Genomic DNA, 21834 nt, shown 5'->3' on the forward strand with positions numbered 1-21834 from the left:
TCAATCATTTGAAGTGTGTTATTCCTTTTAGTTATAAATAACGTGTATTATTTACCCTTTGGATAATTCATTATGTCTAAGTGTATGCTTCACTACACAACAGCATCATCAGACTTGAAGGTAACGTGTACATAATCATGGAAGTTCATAAATGCAAGGTTATATGGCATAATGTACTCTACTGCTACAGTGCAGCCAACCTGGAAGACTGAGTTAATACCACTTATGAAGCATTTTCAGAATGTAACCTTGTCCCACACAAAGACTCTTTGTTCCTGGTCTGACGATGCATTATGACAAGCCTGTGGATGTCCATTTGAGTGGAGCCTCTTTCAAAAAACAAACTGGGAAGAGCATAATGGAGCCCGCCTGACCAGCAGCGTGCTGCAGACGCATGCATTCAATCAACTGATGTCATGTGAGGTTAAAAATGCCGTTTTTAAGTACAAGTTTGCAGAAAAAACACGTCCTGATTTATTGTGTTTTTGCTCGGCCGATCAAGAAACTACAGCACCTTCTGTAATGTAACGTGTGCTTAAAATATGTATCTGTCAGTCTGGGGAAGAGCACAAAAGCATGTGAGTGAGGGATAAAGAGAGTGCTGACCTAGGAGCAGCTTGAATAATATTACCAACAAAAATGCATGCATTCAGCCTACACCTGGCCCTGGCTGTGCACACTGTAATTGGTCCGGGACCCAGATTTTTCGTACAGATAGCTTAGGGATGATCTTTATCTGGAGGCACGCCAAAGTCAAGATGGTGCAGAGCTACCCACTAGAAAAAACATTCCCTCCAGATAAAGAAACTTGGCTAACTGAATGGTACCTCTGTAAATGCCCTCATTTTTCAAGGGAAACATCTGGTTTCAGGTGACCTAGAACATTGTAATTTCACCTTTAAAACTAAGAATTATATTAAACATGCACTCAATGGGCTTATACTAAGATGAATGGTGGGCACATTTGAGCAAACTGAGTTTAGATTTACCCCGCACTATTCAAACTGCTCTCCAAATGGTTTAGAGAGCAAAGAGACAGAATCAAGATTTAATACTTTCGGAACAATATGTTCAGGAAAGGCCTGTCTTTTAGAGTTTCTTTATACATACACACACAGTATAAGGCAGCGAGGATCAATACAACCCTACAGAGTACAGTGCAGTTATCCGACAGTAAAGTAAACCTCAAATTGATTTGTTAAAAGATTTAAAAGCTTCTGTGTTGCTGGCCTTGAGGCATTCTGCACTGCCTGAACAGAAGCACTTTTTTGCTATGCAATTGCGTAAAAGATAATACTCAAGATGTTTTATTTCGCATTGTTTTATAAAGCTGTTGTCTTCTTTAATCATACCCAGGGTTAGTGTTCTGTTGGTATGGTGGCAGACAAATCTGCTCGCTACATTGCCACCTAGTGATGATGCCACACAATAAATACTCTCATTACAGAGAATGCAGTATACAGTCGATGGAAGTAGTTAGTATTGCAGTCCTCCAGTGGGAACAATGTACATACCAGATTCAAAAACACAGCCAAAAATGCACTATACACAATATATCCATATCTTTTATTGTTCTCTGAGGATGAGCAAAGTACCGATGATACAATCACCATTTAGGAATGACCACACAGAAAGTAACATCACTTTGGCCACAGTAAAGTGGTAGGACTTTAGACAGTGCAAAATGCTTCGCTAAAAGCCTACAATGTAACATGTTTGACTGACACTGAAAATATACACGGCTTATACAATATATTCACAGGTGAAGTGGGACTCTAAGATTCCAAATGAATGTCTGAAACATCCTATTATCAAATGGTAAAGTCATGCTCGTCACACAAAGTGCTGCGGTAGCCTACATCACTAGATGAAGCACAGTCAGTAAAGCGTAGGAGAAGCAGTGTCGGGGTTTCTTTTAAAGGCTACATCATTCGTAGAAAATAACATTTTACAGCATGGCAGTGGTATCGGTCATATTACTATAGTATATGCTTTAATTTGTACCTTTCAGGGTAGGAGTTTTCTCTTGCCCGCTTTTTTTTCTTTTTGCAGTCAAAGGGGTAGAGGGAAGTGATGTCATACCAGGAATTCACATACTTGCTCAAGCGAGAGTCAGAGGAATAAGAAGTGAGGTTGCCTTCAACTCTATAGGCACTCGTTTATTTGCATGCGTTGTCTTAACATGCCTCTGAGAGCTGAATATATATGTATATATTTTTTTTCCCCCCAAAACATCGCTATTGATGTCAAGAACTGATGTCTCACTGATGTAGAAAAGGTATTAAAAGCCCTGTGTGAGCTCGAATGGTTCATGAGGTTATGTTGTTTCTGTAGCATGCGAAAGCTTGATGTAGCCTATAGGATACTGCCCTGTCGCAGGGCTGAACAGTACTCCTGCTCTCGCGCTTTGATGCTGAGGCACGTAGCTGAATCTACCTTGTCGATCGATGCGCTGGATGCATGACCAGATACATCGCAGCAGACCTGGCACAAGCTGCTCCGCAGGGATCTGAGACTGCACACAGTTTCACTAGAGCCTTTCCTGTAACTGTTCTGAGCTCCTTGTAAGCATGAACGCTACAGCTGAGGTGGGCTCAGATGATTATATTTACTTCTGACGTTGGTTTCAATTTAGTTTTTCAGCACAAGAGAACTAAAGGAACCAATTGCAGCTAAAGTGCAAACACGAAATCTCTTTTACTAATCTCTAGTACTGGCAGAAAAACTCAACTGAGAGAATGTGTGACTTACGTCTGCAGTTTAGAAATCATCACAAGTCTGCGTTTCTGTCAACTGTACCACATTTTGCCTTGGAGGAAGCAATTCAACCCTGACTCCCTGAGCAGAAACAAATGAAATGTGAATGAGAATTTTAATATCACTCATGTCTGAATGTGTAGGATGACCGGGGCGCACACACAACTCACGCCTCTCCTTTTGTACGCACACATTCCAGTACACATCATTATCTTTTGTCACACTGTCAATGTTTCGGTAGGGTATTCACTTTCACTCAAATCACTCATCTTTGAACCCTTTTCGATTCAAACTCATTAAAGTGAATAGCAGAAATGGCACTTGATGTAGCTATATTGTAACGTCCAGTCCAAATTCACGATACAAGTCACACATAGAGACATTACTCTTCCAATAACCAACAGTGACAAACTTACTGCAGTCCTACCGCCACATCTGACTGGTCAGGATAAAGTTGTCTCCTTTTGGCTTCGATTTTACGCTTTTAACTTGTATCAGTGCAGTCCGAACACATAGTTGCGATGACGAGTAATTCTTTACTCTGCAGTGATGAAACAGGGTCTCTTTAGCAGCAGTTGATATCTGTGTACATGCTCATTAACAGGGACCGAGCTCTGGTCCCTTGAAGCAGAAGCAGAATATTTCTCCTCCTCTTGGGTTTGAGGAGAGTTTGCACTTTCAGTCCAAGTCGAGCTTTTGCTGAGTGATCAGTTCGGTCGTTCTAACAAAGACCTACTTGTGACGAGACTCCCGGTTCCAAGCCGTTTGTTTTCCCTAAAACTCTTTCGGAATTGGAGCAGGATGTCTAGATGAGGTTTAGGTTACGTGAGGTGGCGTTTAGGGGCCTGTTGAAGGATTAGAAGCCAGGAACCTTCCTTTGAGTGCGATCGTGTCACTGTAGCTGGCATCCTCGACAGTCATCCTCAGGCTCTGTGTTGTCAGAAGAATAAGAGCTCTCCTCGCTCACTGTCAAAAACAACACAGCTGATTAGACAGATGTATAATATGAAAAACCTTAGACATAAACACCAAACAGCAAAATATAGGAAATAATCTTGTGCGACTTACACCACTCAGTCTGTATGGGGAGGAAGGCTTTATCACCATTCTCTCTGATCATCTCCTCCATCTTATCCAGTAGGACTGACACACTCCTGTCCTTGCCCGGGATCTTACTGTCCAGGACGTGGTAATAGTTCCCACAGTATTCGAGTAGTCTTTGCAGCTCCCTTCCGCCTCGAAGAATGTGCTCTTCGATGGGAGTGCGGCCCAGCCAATCACCACAGCTGAACAGTACCATGGTGTGGAGGCACGCACTGTCACCAAACAGAGTCTCTATGTGAGCCAGGAGTGTCCGCCTCTTCCTGGCAGTGAGGGATGAGACCACAGGGAGGACCAGCAGCAGGGTGTGGGGTCCAGGTCGCAGGAGGGCGGCTCCGCGCTGCGACTCCTGGCGGATGCGCTTTGGGGTTCGCCTCACCGAGAACCAATCCCAGCCAGGAGTGTCGACAATTGTGATTCGACGGCCTGATACGAGCGCCTGCCTCCTAAGGCACAGCTCCGTCTCCTGGCCCGACTCAAAGTACCGGCGGCCCAGGATCGTGTTTCCCACCGAGCTCTTTCCGACACCCTTCCAGCCTAACAAGAGCAGTCTCAACTCTGTAAACCAAGAAAGACGGACAAGGAAAGAGTGAAATATGGAGAGAAATCTGGCGAGAAAAGAGTGTGGGAATGAGAAACAGTCTAACTAGAATGTACTCTCTGTTTGTCTGTCCTTCGATATACTCGACAACTGTTCATCAGATAGCCTTCACACTTGGTGGGTGTATTGCTGAGGAACCAAAGAAGTGCAGTCTTGAGTTGCAATGACGTGAATGACGAGAATGACTTATATTTCTGCGAGCAAAAAGCCTATCAGCGTTGAGATTCTCCTGACGTCACTGACACCCAGATGTTGTTTAATCAGTGTGAAGGAATGGAGGAAAAAAACATTCTAGCCATCTGTGGGCACTTAGAGCTCTACAATACTACTTCATATTTGTAAAAAAAATGTATGTTCTGAAAAATATTGCTGCTTCCACTTTATGGTGTGGGTCGACTTGATTCACTCTTGTTTGGTTTTCAATTAGCAAAAGTTGCGGATAATAACTGTTACTTGTTTTTGGTACCATCTTGGTGGAAAGGTGGAGTTAAAACACTGCACACCACTAGTTGGTTGGAGGGAATTGTCAGTAGCACAGCACAGGACATCCTGCACAAACCCACCATTTTTAAATAGCAAAGCTAACATGAATAGCAACTGCCATTTTTGAGAAAGGTACTGGTACCATAAAGGTGAGTTGAGTTGAGCAGAACAGAGCTGTACACAGCTGTCTGTTGCTTGATTCAAATTATCGATTGTGCATTACCATGAACCAAGTTAGCATTAGCATCATGTAGCCCCTCCTCTCCAGGACATCTCGAGTGAGTGCGTGGATAAACACAATTTTCCAGCCTTTACTCGTGAGTAACTCGAGGCAAAAATTTGCCTTGTGTTTTGTGTGAACACAAAGCGATATAACATGAACGCTGTTGTTCCCAGGAATAGCCTGGTCCCAAATAGCTAGCTGTTATCAAATTATTCGTATACTCCAGCATTGCTAGGGGATGCAATCATGTCATGACAGGTGTATTTCTCAGGACCCAAGAAAGCATAGTGTCGAGTGTGAAGTTGTTTGGATGAGCTGTTCTCGAGAAAGCTGCATTCAGCGATACTGAAGACCAAGCGACCGGCCTGCTCCAAACAGAACGGGCGCCGCACTAAAAAAAACTAAGAAAAAGAACAAAAAGTATTGATTGACTAGAATGAGTAAGCTGTTTCTTAGAACACCACTTCTGGAGTTTTGTTTTCTCTGGAGCTGCATTATGACACACGCACTTATCCCTCTCCTCCACCACATACATGATTCACACACACATGCATGCATGCACAGCCCCCTCATACCTCTGGGAGGCCCTCCGATCATCTGTTCCCTCTGTCTCGCATGCTCCTCCATCCTCATCCTCTCCTCCTCCAGGGCTCTCCTGGCCTGCTCTTCCTCCAGTAAAATCAACTCATTCACCTCGAAGTACCAGCCTGCGTGACAGCAACAATAAATTATACATTGTTTTTGGTGTATTTATTAATAATGCAATAATCAGAAATTGTCTGCCTGCATGCAGTATTATCTATTAGTGGCTGCAACCTTCGGTCACAGGGACAAATGAGTCATTTCTTCAACCCAAACGGTCTTTGGTGACACTGTTTGTACCTTATCTTGGTGTGAGCTACAGAGTCACCTTGAACTAGAGTGTTTTATGAGCATGGAATATTATAAAAACAGGATTACGGACTGTTTGACCACTGAATGCACACGTCCTGTTACTGAACACTGCTAAATCACTGTTTGATGTAACTTGCTGTTTGTTCATTGTTTCCTTCATGTACATGTTTATGCTGTTAGTTTGACATTTTATGCCATTTTGTTTAAAGTCTGTTTGTTCCTTTAAAAGAGACTCCAATGTGATTATTTCTAGTAAAGGTAATAAATACATTTTTGTTGTGCATTACTGCATCAGAAGTGGAATCATTTTACTTAATGTGGAAAACAAACCTTGGTTGTCAGTGATCATTTCCTCCACCTTTTCCATCAGCTCGGGTACCTGTGTGTTGTCTTCTGTTTCTTTCCGGGTGTTATCAAAGGCGTGGTACCTGCAGGTGGACAAAAAACCCACATTTTTAATCACTCATCACTCATCATGAGGAGTCATAGCCTGTGAAAACAGTTGTCTAACGTCTTCTGTGAAGGGAGCATTACAAATTTGAAAGGTTCTTGAAAAAATAACCCAGATTATGTCATAATGGTGTCATCAAGGTTTATCACAGCTCCGGCTAGAGCGTCAAAGCCTGACCATCAAATGGAAAATGTAGGATTGAGCAGTTTTGGAGATTGAACCATAAGAGAGATACATTTATTTATTTTTTTTTGGTCTATCTCTTGTGAATCTCCTAACTTTACAGAAATGCAATACTGAATCGCTGGAGTACCTCTATAATAAATGCAAACAACCTTTTAATGGATTATAGATAGTAAAAGAAGTGTACAGATGCATACGTCGGCCTGTGCATGAAGTGAGTACTCCACCTACATTACCCTCAATTCAACTCTACTGCCAACAGTTCAGTTGGAGATTTGGGTGTTTTATGTTAGTAGTGGCTTATGTTGATAGCATAGACTCTATATAAAGATTGACAATGCATCTACATCCCTTCCACTGTTGTAATTCTACAACCAGAGTCTATGCAGTAGTGATCAGGCGGTATCAGAGTCCCACCCATACACCTGCCCGACCAATCATGAGTCAATCCCAGCTGTAAATCATAATGTTTCACCCTGTTTTCATAGCATAAAAAAACCATTTAAAATCAAATTAAAATTTTAAGATAAGAACTAAATATATGCTAAAATGCCATTTGATGTTTTTCAGTTTGGACCATGGCCCATTTGCTAACATGTAGGGACCTAGCTTCATGACCTATACTGCAGCCCAGCCACCACGGGGCCATCTAGATGTTTTGGCTTCACTTTATATACAGTTTATAGCTGCTATAGGATTTCAAACAGCTCCGTCTGGAGCGTCAAAACGCTCTATACAACTTTCTTCACATATGCAGTAGTACTCCGCAAGACCCGAACAGAGACTTTGATGCACAAAATCGTTGGAGTTCCTCTTTAAGATGTCTATTCAACTGCTGCTTCACTGTTGCTCCAAGCACAAGATTCAGTAATTATTTGTGATGGTTTTGTTTGCACTAACAGAGACTTGACACAGATTCGTTTTTCCCTTTGTTTAGAGATGGCTTTTTGGGAATTCAAAGAGAGAAAAGAGGGGGAAACATTATACCTGCTTCCACATCTCTCCACCAGCCACTGCAGGGCCTCTCCAGTGTTCGCTATGTGCTCCTCAATGAAGACCCCTTTGGGCAGCTTGTCCACTCCAGTAAAGACCACCATGGAGTATCTCCAGGTGCCTCCACCCAGGGCCCCCAGCTGCTCCTCTGCGGCTCTCCTCTCTATGTCAGTGAAAGGTTGGGTGACCGAAACCACCAGCAGGATGACGTGGGGTCCAGGAGGGCAGAGAATGGCCCCCATGCAAGGCCCCTCGCTGTCCAAGCTCGGCGGGGGCCGCGCCGGGTTGTCTGACTCTGCGCCGGCGTTGTCGTCATTTTCAGCTTCACCGTTGTCCTCCGGGTCACTGGGGATGGCCCACGGCGGGGTGTCCACCACAGTGACCCGTCGGCCATAGATCTCCGTCTGGCCGACGTTGCTGTGAGTGGTCTCTGTCCCAATGTCGAAGACTTCATCCCCGAGGATGCTGTTGGCGGTTGAGGTCTTACCAGACTGTGGCCCCCCCAGGATCAGCACTCTGCGCTCAGGAGGGTGTCGGCCCCTGGGGTCCCCTGTTGAAACACACGCAGATTAGACTGGAGGTTCCCCACAGGAATGGGTTTGTTGGTTTTATTTATTCTACATGAAGCACAGCCGATGGCCCTCAGAGGAAATAATCTTTATTGTTTATTTTGTTTTAATCTCCTGTTCTGACTCTAAAGTATGGTCCACAAAGATTAGGGAGCTTCTTCAATACATATGCAATATATAGCCTTATCCCTCCTCTACTTGTGCACAATCACTCTGTCCTCACTCCGTAGATTTCCTCTGTGTGCCCTTCTTATCTGTGCAGCTTGTTACCTTATACCTCTCTTTGACTGCCTCCTCTTTCACTCTTGTCCTTCTCCCCTTCTCCCCCCTAACCTCTCTCCCAGCACGCCTCCTCTTTGTTTTCCTCTGTCCTTAGCCTTTTGAAAAAATTGGGTCAGAGGAGGAACCGTGGACTCCTTCCAGAGAGAATGGCATGTGGACAGAATATGATTTAGTAAAAATCACTAGACGAGGGTAAATGTGAAGAATATTCAGAGGTCGACAAGAGGAATGACGCCTGCTCTGTGCAGACGACAGGAGGGGAGAACATAGAGGGGAGGAGAGGGACGCTTAATGATTCACCCCTGTCACTCACCACTGCTGACACTTTCCATGTGAGCTGCTAAACACAGGAAGTTGACTCAAGCAACAGTTTCCCAGCATTGAAAAATGTTGTTCTCCAAAGATGAAATGGCTCTGAGAGTTTACCCCGGATGCTGTGACTGAATGAACGGTGATGATGAGGGGGATATGCGGCGAGGTGTGCAGCAAAGGATGAAAAGCCACTTACCAGTGTCCGAGGCAGAGGACACAGCAGCCATCTTGTGTGTAGAACCTCTGGCTTCCTCCTCCTCAGCCCCCCTCCTCCTTCTCCTTCTCGCCTCCACGGTGGATTCCTCTTCTTGCCTCTTCAGAAAGCGACGGATCCCAAGTGGCGTGCGAAAGGCTGGCAGCTCGAATGCTTCTTGACTCTCTCTTTCACACTTACCCTCATTCTACTGCAGTGTAACTCACTCTACTCTCTGTTTCCTGTGTCTGCCCCTGCCTCCCTTCTCTCTTCATACCTCCTCTGCCATTCAACCTCTCCCCCTTTTTTTTTTTGTAAATCTATTATCCTCCACACCCCCCTCACCCCACTATGGCTCTTTTCCGTCCTTTCCTCTGTAGCTTCTCTTTCCTTCTACTCGTCTCCCCGTGCTTCGTCTTTTGCCTTATTCATCTGTCAAAGCAGAGGGGAAAGATTGTGCAATGCAGGAGACTTGAAGCCAAATCAGCCCCTGCAGCAGCAGCTCCGGGAAGATGTCTCCTCATTATTATTTTTTTTAAGGCAAAACAGAGAAGGCAGTTCCTCCCACTTGCCAGTATCACACAGCAGCAACAGCAGCGTGGCACAGTATGCAGACTGCAGTCAGGAGGACAGCTAGGAAGATGGATAGACAGAGAGAGAGGGGGAGAGAGAGAGAGAGAGAGAGAAAGAAAGAGAGAGAGAGAGCACTATGTTCTGTTTACAGCTGGATGTATTCCCCAGCTGCTGCATCATACACAAACACAACTATTTATACGCCTGCAGACACAGAAACATTGTTAGGCAGGGAGAGCATGTATGCTGCATGAATACATTTCAATATTGATATAAGACATGCAGCCACAGATTACATAACTCATAAAAGCTCCCATAAAAAGCAGATGGTTGCGTTGAATTCAAAGCACTGCCACCTCGGTGTGAGTCATTTCTGGAGGATGTCGAGCTGCATCAATAATATAAATCATCCTGAATGCCTGAGCCCATCTTTGGCTCCTTAACTGGTTAATAAGGCACTGTATGTATTGAGATACATTCACGGACTCATACTAAATCATGTAAGATAGAGCGCTGAAAAACATTAGTTGAATGCACTTTAAAGGGTACATTTTGTACCGTTTCTTGACGTACTTTCATGGACCGGGGCGTTGTTTTAACTCTGTGGCGTCGACAACGACAACAACAACAACAACTGAAGAGCAATTAGCTGATGGCCTATGTCGCGCCACTCCGCCGTACACCGTTACAAGTGTCGTAGTCAGACCTCACGCCGTACCGCGACTTGTAGTGTCGTAAAAAAGCTTTCCTTGTCCATGTGATGCTACTAGCAGAGGCCGGGGTAGCCACTTGGGAAGCTAGTGTGTAGGGAAAGGTGCAGGGCAGGCTTTGTGTGTTTTAGTAGACACCACCGTCTTACAAACATGGAAGGAGCAGACGAGTTCATGAAGTACCGGTCCCCACTGGTGTCGAGGTACGCCAGCAAGGAAATGGCCTACAACTTCAGCGACAGGAAGAAGTTCACTACCTGGAGAAAGCTGTGGATCTACCTGGCTAAGGCTGAGAAGGTTTGACACAGTGTGTGTGTGTGTGTGTGTGTGTGTGTGTGTGTGTGTGTGTGTGTGTGTGTGTGTGTGTGTGTGTGTGTGTGTGTGTGTGTGTGTGTGTGTGTGTGTGTGTGTGTGTGTGTGTGTGTGTGTGTGTGTGTGTGTGTGTGTGTGTGTGTGTGTGTGTGTGTGTGTGTGTGTGTGTGTGTGTGTGTGTGTGTGTGTGTGTGTGTGTTATATTTGTGAGGTCATAGTCATTCATTGTCATCTGTAATGAGGCTACTGATGACATTATTCTTATGCAATCATAAAGTAATCTGTGAAATGTGTTTTGTTTGCAATGGTCATCGAAGTTGATCTATACATCACTCTTTGTAGAAATTTAAATGTCAAGGTGTGTGTGTGTGTGTGTGTGTGTGTGTGTGTGTGTGTGTGTGTGTGTGTGTGTGTGTGTGTGTGTGTGTGTGTGTGTGTGTGTGTGTGTGTGTGTGTGTGTGTGTGTGTGTGTGTGTGTGTGTGTGTGTGTGTGTGTGTGTGTGTGTGTGTGTCCTTTGCTAATGTTGTTAATATGCACACTCTTTCATGCTTTGTAGTCTTCTGAAATAAAGTTTGCGACCTTCAGAGAGCCCTATCAAGTTCCCTGCTCTATATATAGTTTTAAGGAGGACCCCCTCGAGGAGCTTTCTGCATGCTTCTCAGTTCCACATAAGTTAGATTATACATTCGAGTTACGTCTGTTCATTACAATAAACAGAAAGAACACATATAAAGAAATACAAATGCTTATTTAATTTTAAAGTTACACAGCAACCATGTGTAAATGAATGTAGGTACAATGCCATTTTCATTTTTTTATTCATACTTTTCAACTTATGAGATTTAGCAATTCAAATATGAATTATATACAGCAGGAGACTCATATATTTGCATAGTAGGATTGCAAATACTACTTGTGTCCATGAACCGTTTAAAACAAATAGAGGGTGGTTTTATTGTCCTGCATTGCTGCCCTACACCAAATACCATGTCTGTTCTTTTCTATAAAATGGTCAAAATCTAACAGCATCAAGAAAATGATGTCAACCTTTGTTTCTGGATGAGATTCTTTGCAGTGATGCAACACACAGCTTCCTCATTTGTTCCCCTTAAGCAGCTTAAAGGTTGTTACTCATCTAAACCCTAACTGTCTGATAGTGTCACACGTGTATAAGTATATATGAATATATATATATATAAGTTCTTCTAAACTGAGTGAAATGGTCAAACCCAAAACTCTGTGTCAAATGGAAATATTGTCATGTTGTGCAAACATTTCCCCGAATGTCTAATGTACCTGGATTACTTTTGAGTAAAGTAATGTGGGTTTTGAACAATGTTAGGCTGCGCGGAGTGAGTCTGTAATGATGATGTCTGGGCTTATTAGAAAATACCCTCTAAAACATCTGGACATTTAGCTCCAAAACAGCCATGTGATCTGTTAAGGTCCTTCAGCTCATCTTTAGCACACCGCATGGAGTCAAGGTTAATCAAAAAGGATCACAAGATATTATAAACCAACAAGAATTTTGCAGTTGATGATTTCAAAATATATTAATGTTCTGTAGGTGTGGTGGTCGCGGTGGTGGTGGTGGTGGGGGTGTAACTGGTGACAGACCCTCTCTCACATGCATCATCACCTCACATGACTACACACTAATCAGAACGGATTAGAGTCCATCTTTTCTACTGTTCCTGTATTTTGAGATGTTCTTCAGGGGGTTAGCGGTGCAGTGTGTCTTTGGCTTGTGTATGAAAATAGCATGTAGAGAATGTCATAGTAACAGGAGACCGCCCCCTGAGAGGCTGCATGTTAATAGCCTCAGCCTAGCACAGCCTGACTTCTGTAACCATTTTAATGTTTTATCATATCTTATGTTAGGTCACTATTCGCTTGGAATAGACCTGCTCACAGTTTGACCTTTGACCTATCAGGGTTTGACTTGTTGGGTCTTGAACTGTGTTGTAACATAGAGGGAGAAAGGTACTTTCAGCGGTTAGGCTTAATTTCTCAATTTAGCCATTCTGTAGAACCACCACATGACTGCTGTATCTCCAAAGATAAACCTCCAATCTAATCAGGATCTCACGAGGTGAGCACATGTCAAAACTGTAGCAAGACAGAAGGCTGTCTGTCTCCTGTTCAAACTTCTTAAAGTGATGAGATTATATTTTATCCTAATAGAATACGAAAAGCAGTTACAGTAAAGAGGCTAATAAAATCTATTGCCTAAATAGATTAACTGTACATTATCAGCAGCAAAGTCTTCTGTCTTATCACCGTGTCTCTCTTTCCCTCCTCTCCCTGTCTTCACTGTCCTCCTCAGGCTTTGGGTCTGCCTATCACGGACGCCCAGGTTCTGGAGATGGTTAGCCATGAGATGGACATTGACTTCGCCATGGCGGCCGAGGAGGAGCGTAAGCTTAGGCACGATGTCATGGCTCACGTCCACACCTTCGCACACTGCTGCCCCACTGCTGCTCCCATCATCCACCTTGGTGCCACCTCCTGCTATGTGGGGGACAATACTGTAAATATGATGGACACTGTATACCTTTTATTTACATGATCAGTAATCTCATATAACCCCCCCACGGTCACTATTCCTAACAACTCCCATCTACAGAATACAGTAGTCACTACTGTAGGGGTGCCCAATCCTGCTCCCGGAGAGCTACTGCCCTGCATGGTTTAGGTTTCTCTCTGCTCAAAACACCTGAGTCTAATGATTATCAAACCTGTGACAAGCTTCAGCTGCTTGATAATGAGCACTTCATTGGCCTCAGGTGTGTTGGAGCAGGGAGAAACCTAAAACATGCAGGGCAGTAGCTCTCCTGGAGCAGGATTGGGCACCCCTGCAGTAGTCCATTAGGATTATGCGTGTAGTGTTCATGTTCTCTAAGTGGTTTTGTTTTTCCTCCACAGGATCTGATTATGCTGCGTGACGGATTTGACATTCTCTTGCCTAAGGTGAGGCTCAGCTGTCTGCCAGAAGACACGCACACACATCCAGTTGTGCATTTATGAAACTGGTATATTTTTCCTTTGGAAGCCCCAGCTGTTCACTAACAAGTCAACAATGTAGAAATAATCGCTGCAGTCATTTCTTTGCAGTGTTTTGTCACGTCGAACATAGAATACATGAATAAGCTTCACATGTGAGGGTTGTGTGGCAAGTGTGTGTGTGTGTGTGTGTTAAGTGTGTGTGTGTGTGTGTGTGTGTTATGCAATAACTCAGTTCTAAAACCTTCTGTTCTGTTTTTTCCCCCACAGCTGGCCAGGGTCATTGACAGACTGGCAAACTTTGCAGAGAAATACGCGGATCTCCCCACGCTTGGCTTCACACACTACCAGTTAGTCTGACCTCTCTGAGGGTTGACCTCATCAGATGCATCCTGTTTGTAATGTCTTTATGAGTTTGCCGAGGGCTATTTCTTTACCTGATTTTTTTCATACAGTGATTCCATATTTCCCCTCTCTTCTTCCTCCTGCTCTGCCTACAGGCCTGCCCAGTTGACCACGGTAGGAAAGCGAGCATGTCTGTGGCTGCAGGACTTGGCCATGGACATGCGGAACCTGCAGCGAGCTCGTGATGACCTGCGTTTCCGGGGGGTTAAGGGGACCACTGGCACCCAGGCAAGCTTCCTGCAGCTCTTTCAGGGGGACCATGACAAGGTGCACATCAGCGATAAATTGGCATGTTGACATTGAATGGAGATTTAAAGCTCAGAAACCTTTTGTTACGATGGAATTAAGTGTAACAATTATAAAGTTGAATCATTTTCCTTCCTCAGGTGGAAGAGCTTGACAGACTGGTGACAGAGATGGCTGGCTTCAAAAAGTAAGTTCTGTTGTCAAATAAAAGATTGTCTCTTATGTGATTATTAATAACACAAGACAAGCAGACTCGGAGATGATATACAATTATTTTGTAAACTGTTAAACGCCACAACCACAATAAGGGTGGCGTTATTAACCATGATGATGTTGTTTTCATGCTACACAGAGCCTACCTGGTAACTGGACAGACGTACAGCCGTAAGGTGGACGTAGACTGTGTGTCCAGCCTGGCCAGTTTAGGAGCCACAGTTCACAAGGTAAGCTGCAGGAACTGGAGACATGTAGAGAAACGTTGCCATCTAGTGGTGTTTAAACGGACACTTCAGCCTTTTTTGAAGTGTGGTTGTATGAGGTAGCTGAAATGCATTGTTAGCGATATCCACCTCCAAAGTGACCGTTGTTGCTTATTTGCAGATTTGCCATTGCAGCTAGTGTGATCCCTAGTTATTTTCTGATATTTGTTTATTCCATAAACCGCAGAAAGCTTAACTCAAACAACTGCTGTGGCGTAAAACAGTATGTGGCACAGTTACACAGAGAAACTGCAGTCCAAAAGGAAAGGGCTGATATGTCTGACATCAAGATTAAGGTAGAAAAATTCTAAAAACAGCGTCCACTTAAACTGATATTTATTTCTTTAGCTGGGCCTTTTTTAAGCCGACTGCTAAGTACGTTTTGCTGCAGCTGCTGCCCCCGTCCACATCAGCTTCTGTGTCGGTTCTCCTGTCTGCTTCTCCACACTGGCTGAGTGCTAACCTAAAAAACCTACTCTTTTTTTTATCTGACTTTTAAAGTACACTGTGAAGTTAGCTTTAAACTTGTTGAAGCTCATCTTCAATCTGTCTGTCCGCTGCAGATCTGTACTGACATCCGCCTGCTCGCCAACCTGAAGGAGATCGAGGAGCCTTTTGAGAAGGAGCAGATTGGTGCAGTCACTCACTATTTTTCTTGCACAGTTGGATCACATTCTGACGCATTAGCCCGTAATGCAGGTATCTGTACAAACCATGTCTTCCTCCTCCAGGGTCCAGTGCCATGCCCTACAAGAGGAACCCCATGCGCGCAGAGCGTTGCTGCAGCTTGGCTAGGCATCTGGTGGCACTGATGGCTGACCCTCTTCAGACGGCGTCAGTGCAGTGGCTGGAGAGGACGCTGGATGACAGCGCCAACAGGTTGGCCTTCCCCAGACACACACACACCTTATGCCATGCAGGTGTTAGATATTGTGATATGCTTGTGTCAACCCACAGTGTTACTCAGGGCCTGTTTTGACCTGGTATTAATCCGCCCTGACCAATCAAAAGTGTCAGCAGAATGTGTCTCCACATGCGTCTGTGAACTCCTGATTGGGTAAAACTCCCCTGCTCTGGAAAAAAACCTCATGCATCATTTCATTTCGTATTAAGTTAGTGCTGATGAACACCCAACAGCTTTCCTGATTTCGCTGCTTCACAATAAAAGCGTTTAAAAAACAAAATTAAGGGGGGACTTTTAGTGTGAAGTTTTTATAGGAAATTAACGTGTCTGTCAGTTTTACAGCCACTCCGGCTTCTAAATAGAAACTGCAGATGTTGCAAAGAAAGAACAGGAAGGTCTGTAGAAATGTATATCCTAGATATTCCTGTACATTTTATGAGTTAGTTATTGTCCACTGGCTGTCCCTGGAGCCGCTCTCTTCCAGGCAACCTCCCAACAGCTCCAGATAAGTGCAGGGGAAAAAAACACTGACACATCTGCGGGAGTATGACAATTACATCCAAAACACCCGATTCCCTCTTGGTGGTTTCTGTGACATGAGAAATTCTTTTCAAAATAATAATGTTTAAAAATCCTGTTCACACTAAATGAATGCTGACATATGCAGCTCAAACCACCTGAATGTGTTCTGAGTGATCCGAGCTCAATGCCTCCTGGGTGCATTCACACCTGTACTTAGAGCTGTCCACTCGGTCTGAATGGGGCCTCAGTAATTCAGTAAGTAGTTGTTGCTTTTTACTGGGTCAGCTAAAGGCATCTGGGCTCTGATTTGGTACTGGATCATGCAGAGGCTGGTCTATTGCTTCCTCTACATATTTTCTAATTTCACCCCTTCTCTTGTGTGCAGGAGGATCTCCCTGCCCGAGTCCTTCCTGACAGCTGACATCATCCTCAGCACCCTGCAGAACATCACAGAGGGCCTGGTGGTCTACCCCAAAGTCATTGAGAGACACATCCGCCACGAGCTGCCCTTCATGGCCACAGAGAACATCATTATGGCCATGGTGAAAGCTGGGGGAAACAGACAGGTATTGGATTTGCTTTTTGGTATATGCAAGTTTAATACATTTGTAATTGTATACATCTGTGTTCCGACCATGCATAATCAACTATTGTGCTTAAAATAATGTCTTTCTACTCCTTCAGGACTGCCACGAGAAGATTCGTGTTCTGTCCCAGGAGGCAGCAGCCGTGGTCAAACAGGAAGGTGGTGATAACGACCTGCTGGCCAGAGTCCAGCGAGACCCCTACTTTGCTCCCATTCTGGGGCAGCTGGACACCATACTTGACCCCAAGACCTTTATCGGCCGTGCTCCCCAGCAGGTACAACACAAACAGCCAATTGTCTATATTCTAGCTGCCATCCCGACTGTTCCTCTATTATTACAAGAGCGCTCAGCGTTTTTGAGTATCTGTTACTAATGCGGATGGGACATATGCTCTTGTCCAGGTGGCTAGGTTCGTGTCTGAGGAAATACGACCCCTGCTGGAGCCTTACAAGACTAAGATGGATGTCAAGATCGAGCTCGAGCTCTGACGCACACACTCACGGATACAATGACTTGCACACAAGCCAAGAGGAAGACACTTCATCACGTTGTGTGGCCGTGCTGAACGCTGCACCTCAATAAAGAACAATCGTTGAATGAATTAATCTCTGTCATAGTGTTTTCATTTCTGCCTGCTGCGTTGAAATAAAAATAGATAAAGATGTGATGTTCTTAGAATCATATATTGTTTTTAAAGGAACATAACTTTAACAGACAGTGATTAATAGTAATGTAGTCATAAATGATGATGGTAATGTGTATTATCTTTACTGACAGGAACCAAAGGTCATATGTGCTGTAAGAGCGTTTACAATCTGCTGTGTCAGTACAGAAATGCTAATTGAATAATAGGTAAATGACTTTATTACTTAACATTTATGATGATGATCCCTTGATGCCAGAGCCTGAATACGGCTGCTCAAACTGCATTTCTTTTCATTATATTTTAAACCGTTAAACCGTTAGAAAATTCACCATCCTGTTTGGTGTGTTTGGACTTTGTGGTTAGCTTTCAGTTAACAGAACGGAAAAAGGTAAATTGTCAAGAGAGGAAGCCCACTGTTTGAATTCAGCGGAACTCGTACGAGTGGTTGTAAATCTAAAGGAAAAAAAACCCCCTCTGGCTCAAAGTCCAACCCAGCCCTACATAGAAACATTCATGTTACCGTACCGTGCAGTGTAGTGCACCACTTGATAATTTCACACTGCAGGGAGTGGAGTGAGCTTTCATTTTGGATTGTTGTTAAGAATCTCAACTATTTCAAATGTTACGATATTTGTCCTTTGTTCACCCCCTTAACTCCTTTTGCAGTAACCACGTACATAACGATTGTGATCATACTGAGGGTATACATCTGACACAGAGTCGTCGGTCCGCGTGTGAAACATCAGGACAGAGTGCAGTGGTGTCCAAACTCACCTCATCTGTTAATGTCATTATGGTAAAGGTGGAATGAGCTACTTGAAATTTTATGACTGATGTTTAATAGAGAGCTGCATCTCAATCAGTGAGTACGAACGTCTTCTCTCTCACACACACTGTTCAATTGTAGTTTTAGACTACAACTTTACGTTTGCGGTATGTTCTTTCTCAGAACTGAAGTCCTCCTCCCTGTTTGCTTTTTACGTTTACCTTTGACCTCTTTGTTTTTCAAAGGGAGAGGTAGCGGCGGTGATGTGTGCCTCCTTATGAACCAAGCAGCAGCTGTACTATGTGGCTGTGGGCATTGCTCCCCGTCTGTCTGGCTGTCTTTGGCACTGTGGGCATTTGGACTGTGTGAGTATTCATCTTCTTCCTTTATTAACACCATTAAAACTGAATCTCAGAGGAAGTGATCTTCATTGAGAACTCTTGAGTGTTACTCAAATAAAACACATCATGTCATTCACCATAGTATTGTTATTGTAAATATAATACATTTTAAATAAAGTATATTGTAAGTAATGTTATTGCAATAATGGCATTGCTGCTCTGTTTTCACTATTATCCTTGTTGCCCAATACCAATATTACTGTACTGGTAGGTAGGTAGTTGATGAATACGGTTCATTTTATGTCTAACTTCTTGTCTTCTTTGCATGTACTTCAGTATTTATCTTTGTGTGATTATTAGATATATTAACACTGAACCTCAGAGGAAGCAATCTTCATTGAGAACTCTTCTGTTCTGAATGTAACTCAAATAAAACACATTCTTACTTATTCAAAAATGTTTTACAATGCAATTCGCCGTAGTATTGCTATTGAATACATTTAAATAAAGTATATTGTAATTAATTTTATTGCGATATTGACATTACTGCCCTGTTTTACCATCATTGTTGCCCACTACCATCATTACTGTACTGGTAAGTAGGTAGTTAGTGAATAAAAAAACAAAAAACTCAATCTCATTTCTAACTTCTTGTCTTCCTCCCTTGTACTAGTATGCGTCTTTGGGTGGTGGTCCAGTATTTTATTGATACCATGTATTTATACTAAACAATCAAACTATAATTTGGGGGGTAATGACCTAAAACAAGGCATTTTACCGCAATACTGACATCGTTACCCTGGTTTTCACTATTGTTCCTGTTTTGTTGTTACTCATTATTACTGTAAAAAAAAAAGTACAGGTTAATTTTATTCCTAACCTCTTGTATTCCTGACGTCACACAACCCACAACCACACCGAGACAAATACTCGAGTAGCCCGGCGTCTCAGCTGCTGTGATACCATCACAATATAATCACAATATGGTCTCTAGTATTTATTTGTACATGATATGATTTGTAATATAATTTCTTTCTATGGTACATGCTCCTGGGTCTGATACCTGACAGTGTTAGAGCCAATGGGTCTAAATTCAAGAAAAAATAAATTAATTAAGGCTTGATTGTCCTGCACACTCGCACCACTGGATATTTGATCTCTCGGTCACAGTCCGGTCGTTTTCTCCCCATCAGGTTTGCTGTAGCCGTAACAAATGGATCAGTCAACCTCACAGAAGGGGTCCCTTACATCAGGTTGGTATGATTCCACTGAGAGAGATGATAAGGAAGAAAAGTAGTTCAAGCCAAATCATGATGTGAACAAGTTTACGTTGACTGATGATGTTTATTTTCTCACCCCCCTGTTAGTGAGTGTGGCACCTACAGCCCCCAGAGCTGCCTCTTCTCCCAGATCTGCAACATCTGCTCTTTGTTAGGTAACGACAGAGTCCTTCTCTACTAAACTTCTGTTCTAGTCTTGGTTGAACAGCACGCTTCAAAATGAACATGCTATTAATCAGGGCTGTAGTGGAGTCTGCTTTTGAAGTGTTGGGCATGTTAACATTGTTTAATTACATTTCTTTTATTGATATGTCCAGAATTGATTTCTTATTCAACATACTGTATGGGCCAGGGGTAGTAAAGTTTTAAGTTGGCACTGTTTTCCTTTAATAAATTCTCTCTCTCTCTCTGTGTCTCTCTCTGTCTGTGTCTCTCAGCGCTGTGGATCGTGGTGATCCGTTTCCAGCAGGTTAGGGACTATGGTGATCACGGAAAGGCCAACACAGCTAGCATCGTTTTGGGATTCATCTCCTCTGTAGGAATCTCCATCCTTGGCAACTTCCAGGTACCAGCTTACAAAAATGAATAAATAATGAGAATAATAATAAGAATTACTTGTATTTATCTTTCTCTAATCTGTAATAATCACTCTGTTGTCACTTAGCCATCAGTCTTAAAGAGTATCCACCTTTTGGGGGCATTCCTGGCTTTCTTCCTGGGCCTGGCCTACTTCTGGGTCCAGCTGTTTCTGACCTATGGAGCTCAGCCGTCTCAGGGCCGATGCTGGGTTGGGCCTGCCAGGGCGACCGGCTGTAGTCTCTGTACTATCCTGGTCATCGGTAGTATCCTTCCTATTTCTATGTATTAAGAAAAAAACATATTTGGTAATTGTAAAATCCAGACTAAGTTAAATGTACATTTAAAAAGGAATATGTGCGTATTGTTGCCACCTGTAATACACAGCTATTCGTTGTCTTGACCAGTTGTTCCCAAACTTTTTTGTCTGGCGTCCCCCTGTAGCCCTTCATCAACACCATGTTCCGTATGTGTTGATTTGAACTGATTTTGAACTGGACGCTCATAAACACTATTATTATAATATAATTACAATAATAATATAATTGTCGTACCTTTCAACAATTTATCCTTCATGTTTAGCTTAATTTCAGCCATTATCTGCTACTTTTAGCAAACTGTAGCCATCCTTTCTCCATAACCTTTAGTACTGTATTAATTGATTTATTTTGAACAATCTTTTTAAGTGACAGATTGAGCTCATGTTGAATGGCAGTACTCATGTATAAAGCGTGAGGTGTACTGTAGGCAATCTATATGGAAACGTTGTTTGCGACCACAAACCAGAACGGGAAACTAGAGACAGATCTTCAAGAGGAAGTGGCTAAAGGTACAAACATGCTATCTCATGGGTCCCACAAAGGTTACATGCGGCCTTTGTCAACGAACCTGCAAGGAAACAAACCAAAACTGTTTTCAACATGTTTTGATTTCTGATTTACCATGACATGCATTTATCAAGTGTTACCCTCCTTGACCTCTCTTCTCTCCTTCAGTGACCGTTCTCCACAATACAGGCTCTCCCTCCGGGGCTGCTGTGTGTGAATGGGCCTTGGTCATGGTGTTCTTCTGCCTGTTTGGCCTTTTCGCAGCTGAGTTCAGACACATCGACTGCCACCACCTCACAGTACAGAAACATTTTCTTGGGAAAGACTGCTGCCCCGCCTCAATAGAAATCAATGGTTATGTCACAAATGTACCGAGCTGAAAACATGAAAAAACACAAGTTCATGTGGTTCAAAAACAACAGTCTTCTTGGGCTGTACCCATTATGTCTTTAATGTAGATGCAAAGCCTTTGTAATAGTGTATGGACTTTCTGCTTATTATTATTATTATTATACTGTGTATTATATTTCTGTTTTTGCCATGTTGGGAGATGCAGTAACAACAGATCTGTTTGATATTTTAATATTTTAAGGAAAGCTTTATTTTAACCGTTT

General features: G+C 43.2%; 3 protein-coding genes across 3 annotated transcripts; 2 read left to right on the plus strand and 1 right to left on the minus strand.

Annotated features, from left to right (window-relative positions):
• Positions 1–1590: 1590 nt before the first annotated feature.
• Positions 1591–9281, minus strand: LOC310959707 (GTPase IMAP family member 8). Its single transcript, XM_083931165.1, has 6 exons — positions 9046–9281; positions 7681–8236; positions 6390–6487; positions 5741–5872; positions 3826–4416; positions 1591–3723 (listed from the first exon to the last, which is right to left on the minus strand). Exons 1-6 carry the CDS (start codon positions 9074–9076, stop codon positions 3650–3652), a joined length of 1482 nt encoding a protein of 493 aa, XP_083787291.1. The 5' UTR covers positions 9077–9281; the 3' UTR covers positions 1591–3649.
• Positions 9282–10361: 1080 nt separating this feature from the next.
• Positions 10362–17379, plus strand: adsl (adenylosuccinate lyase). Its single transcript, XM_083931981.1, has 12 exons — positions 10362–10622; positions 12965–13168; positions 13564–13608; positions 13912–13991; positions 14142–14313; positions 14433–14479; positions 14645–14735; positions 15335–15404; positions 15503–15650; positions 16583–16763; positions 16882–17058; positions 17186–17379. The coding sequence occupies exons 1-12, from the start codon at positions 10479–10481 to the stop codon at positions 17270–17272; spliced, it is 1446 nt and encodes a 481-aa protein (XP_083788107.1). The 5' UTR covers positions 10362–10478; the 3' UTR covers positions 17273–17379.
• A 1117-nt stretch (positions 17380–18496) lies between these two features.
• Positions 18497–21600, plus strand: tmem150b (transmembrane protein 150B; the record flags this gene model as incomplete). Its single annotated transcript, XM_083931217.1, has 6 exons — positions 18497–18561; positions 19731–19790; positions 19905–19972; positions 20255–20382; positions 20482–20659; positions 21389–21600. The coding sequence occupies 6 exons, from the start codon at positions 18497–18499 to the stop codon at positions 21598–21600; spliced, it is 711 nt and encodes a 236-aa protein (XP_083787343.1).
• Positions 21601–21834: the final 234 nt, after the last annotated feature.

Source organism: Echiichthys vipera, assembly GCF_963691815.1.
Source record: "Echiichthys vipera genome assembly, chromosome: 17".
NCBI classification, from domain to species: domain Eukaryota; kingdom Metazoa; phylum Chordata; class Actinopteri; order Perciformes; family Trachinidae; genus Echiichthys; species Echiichthys vipera.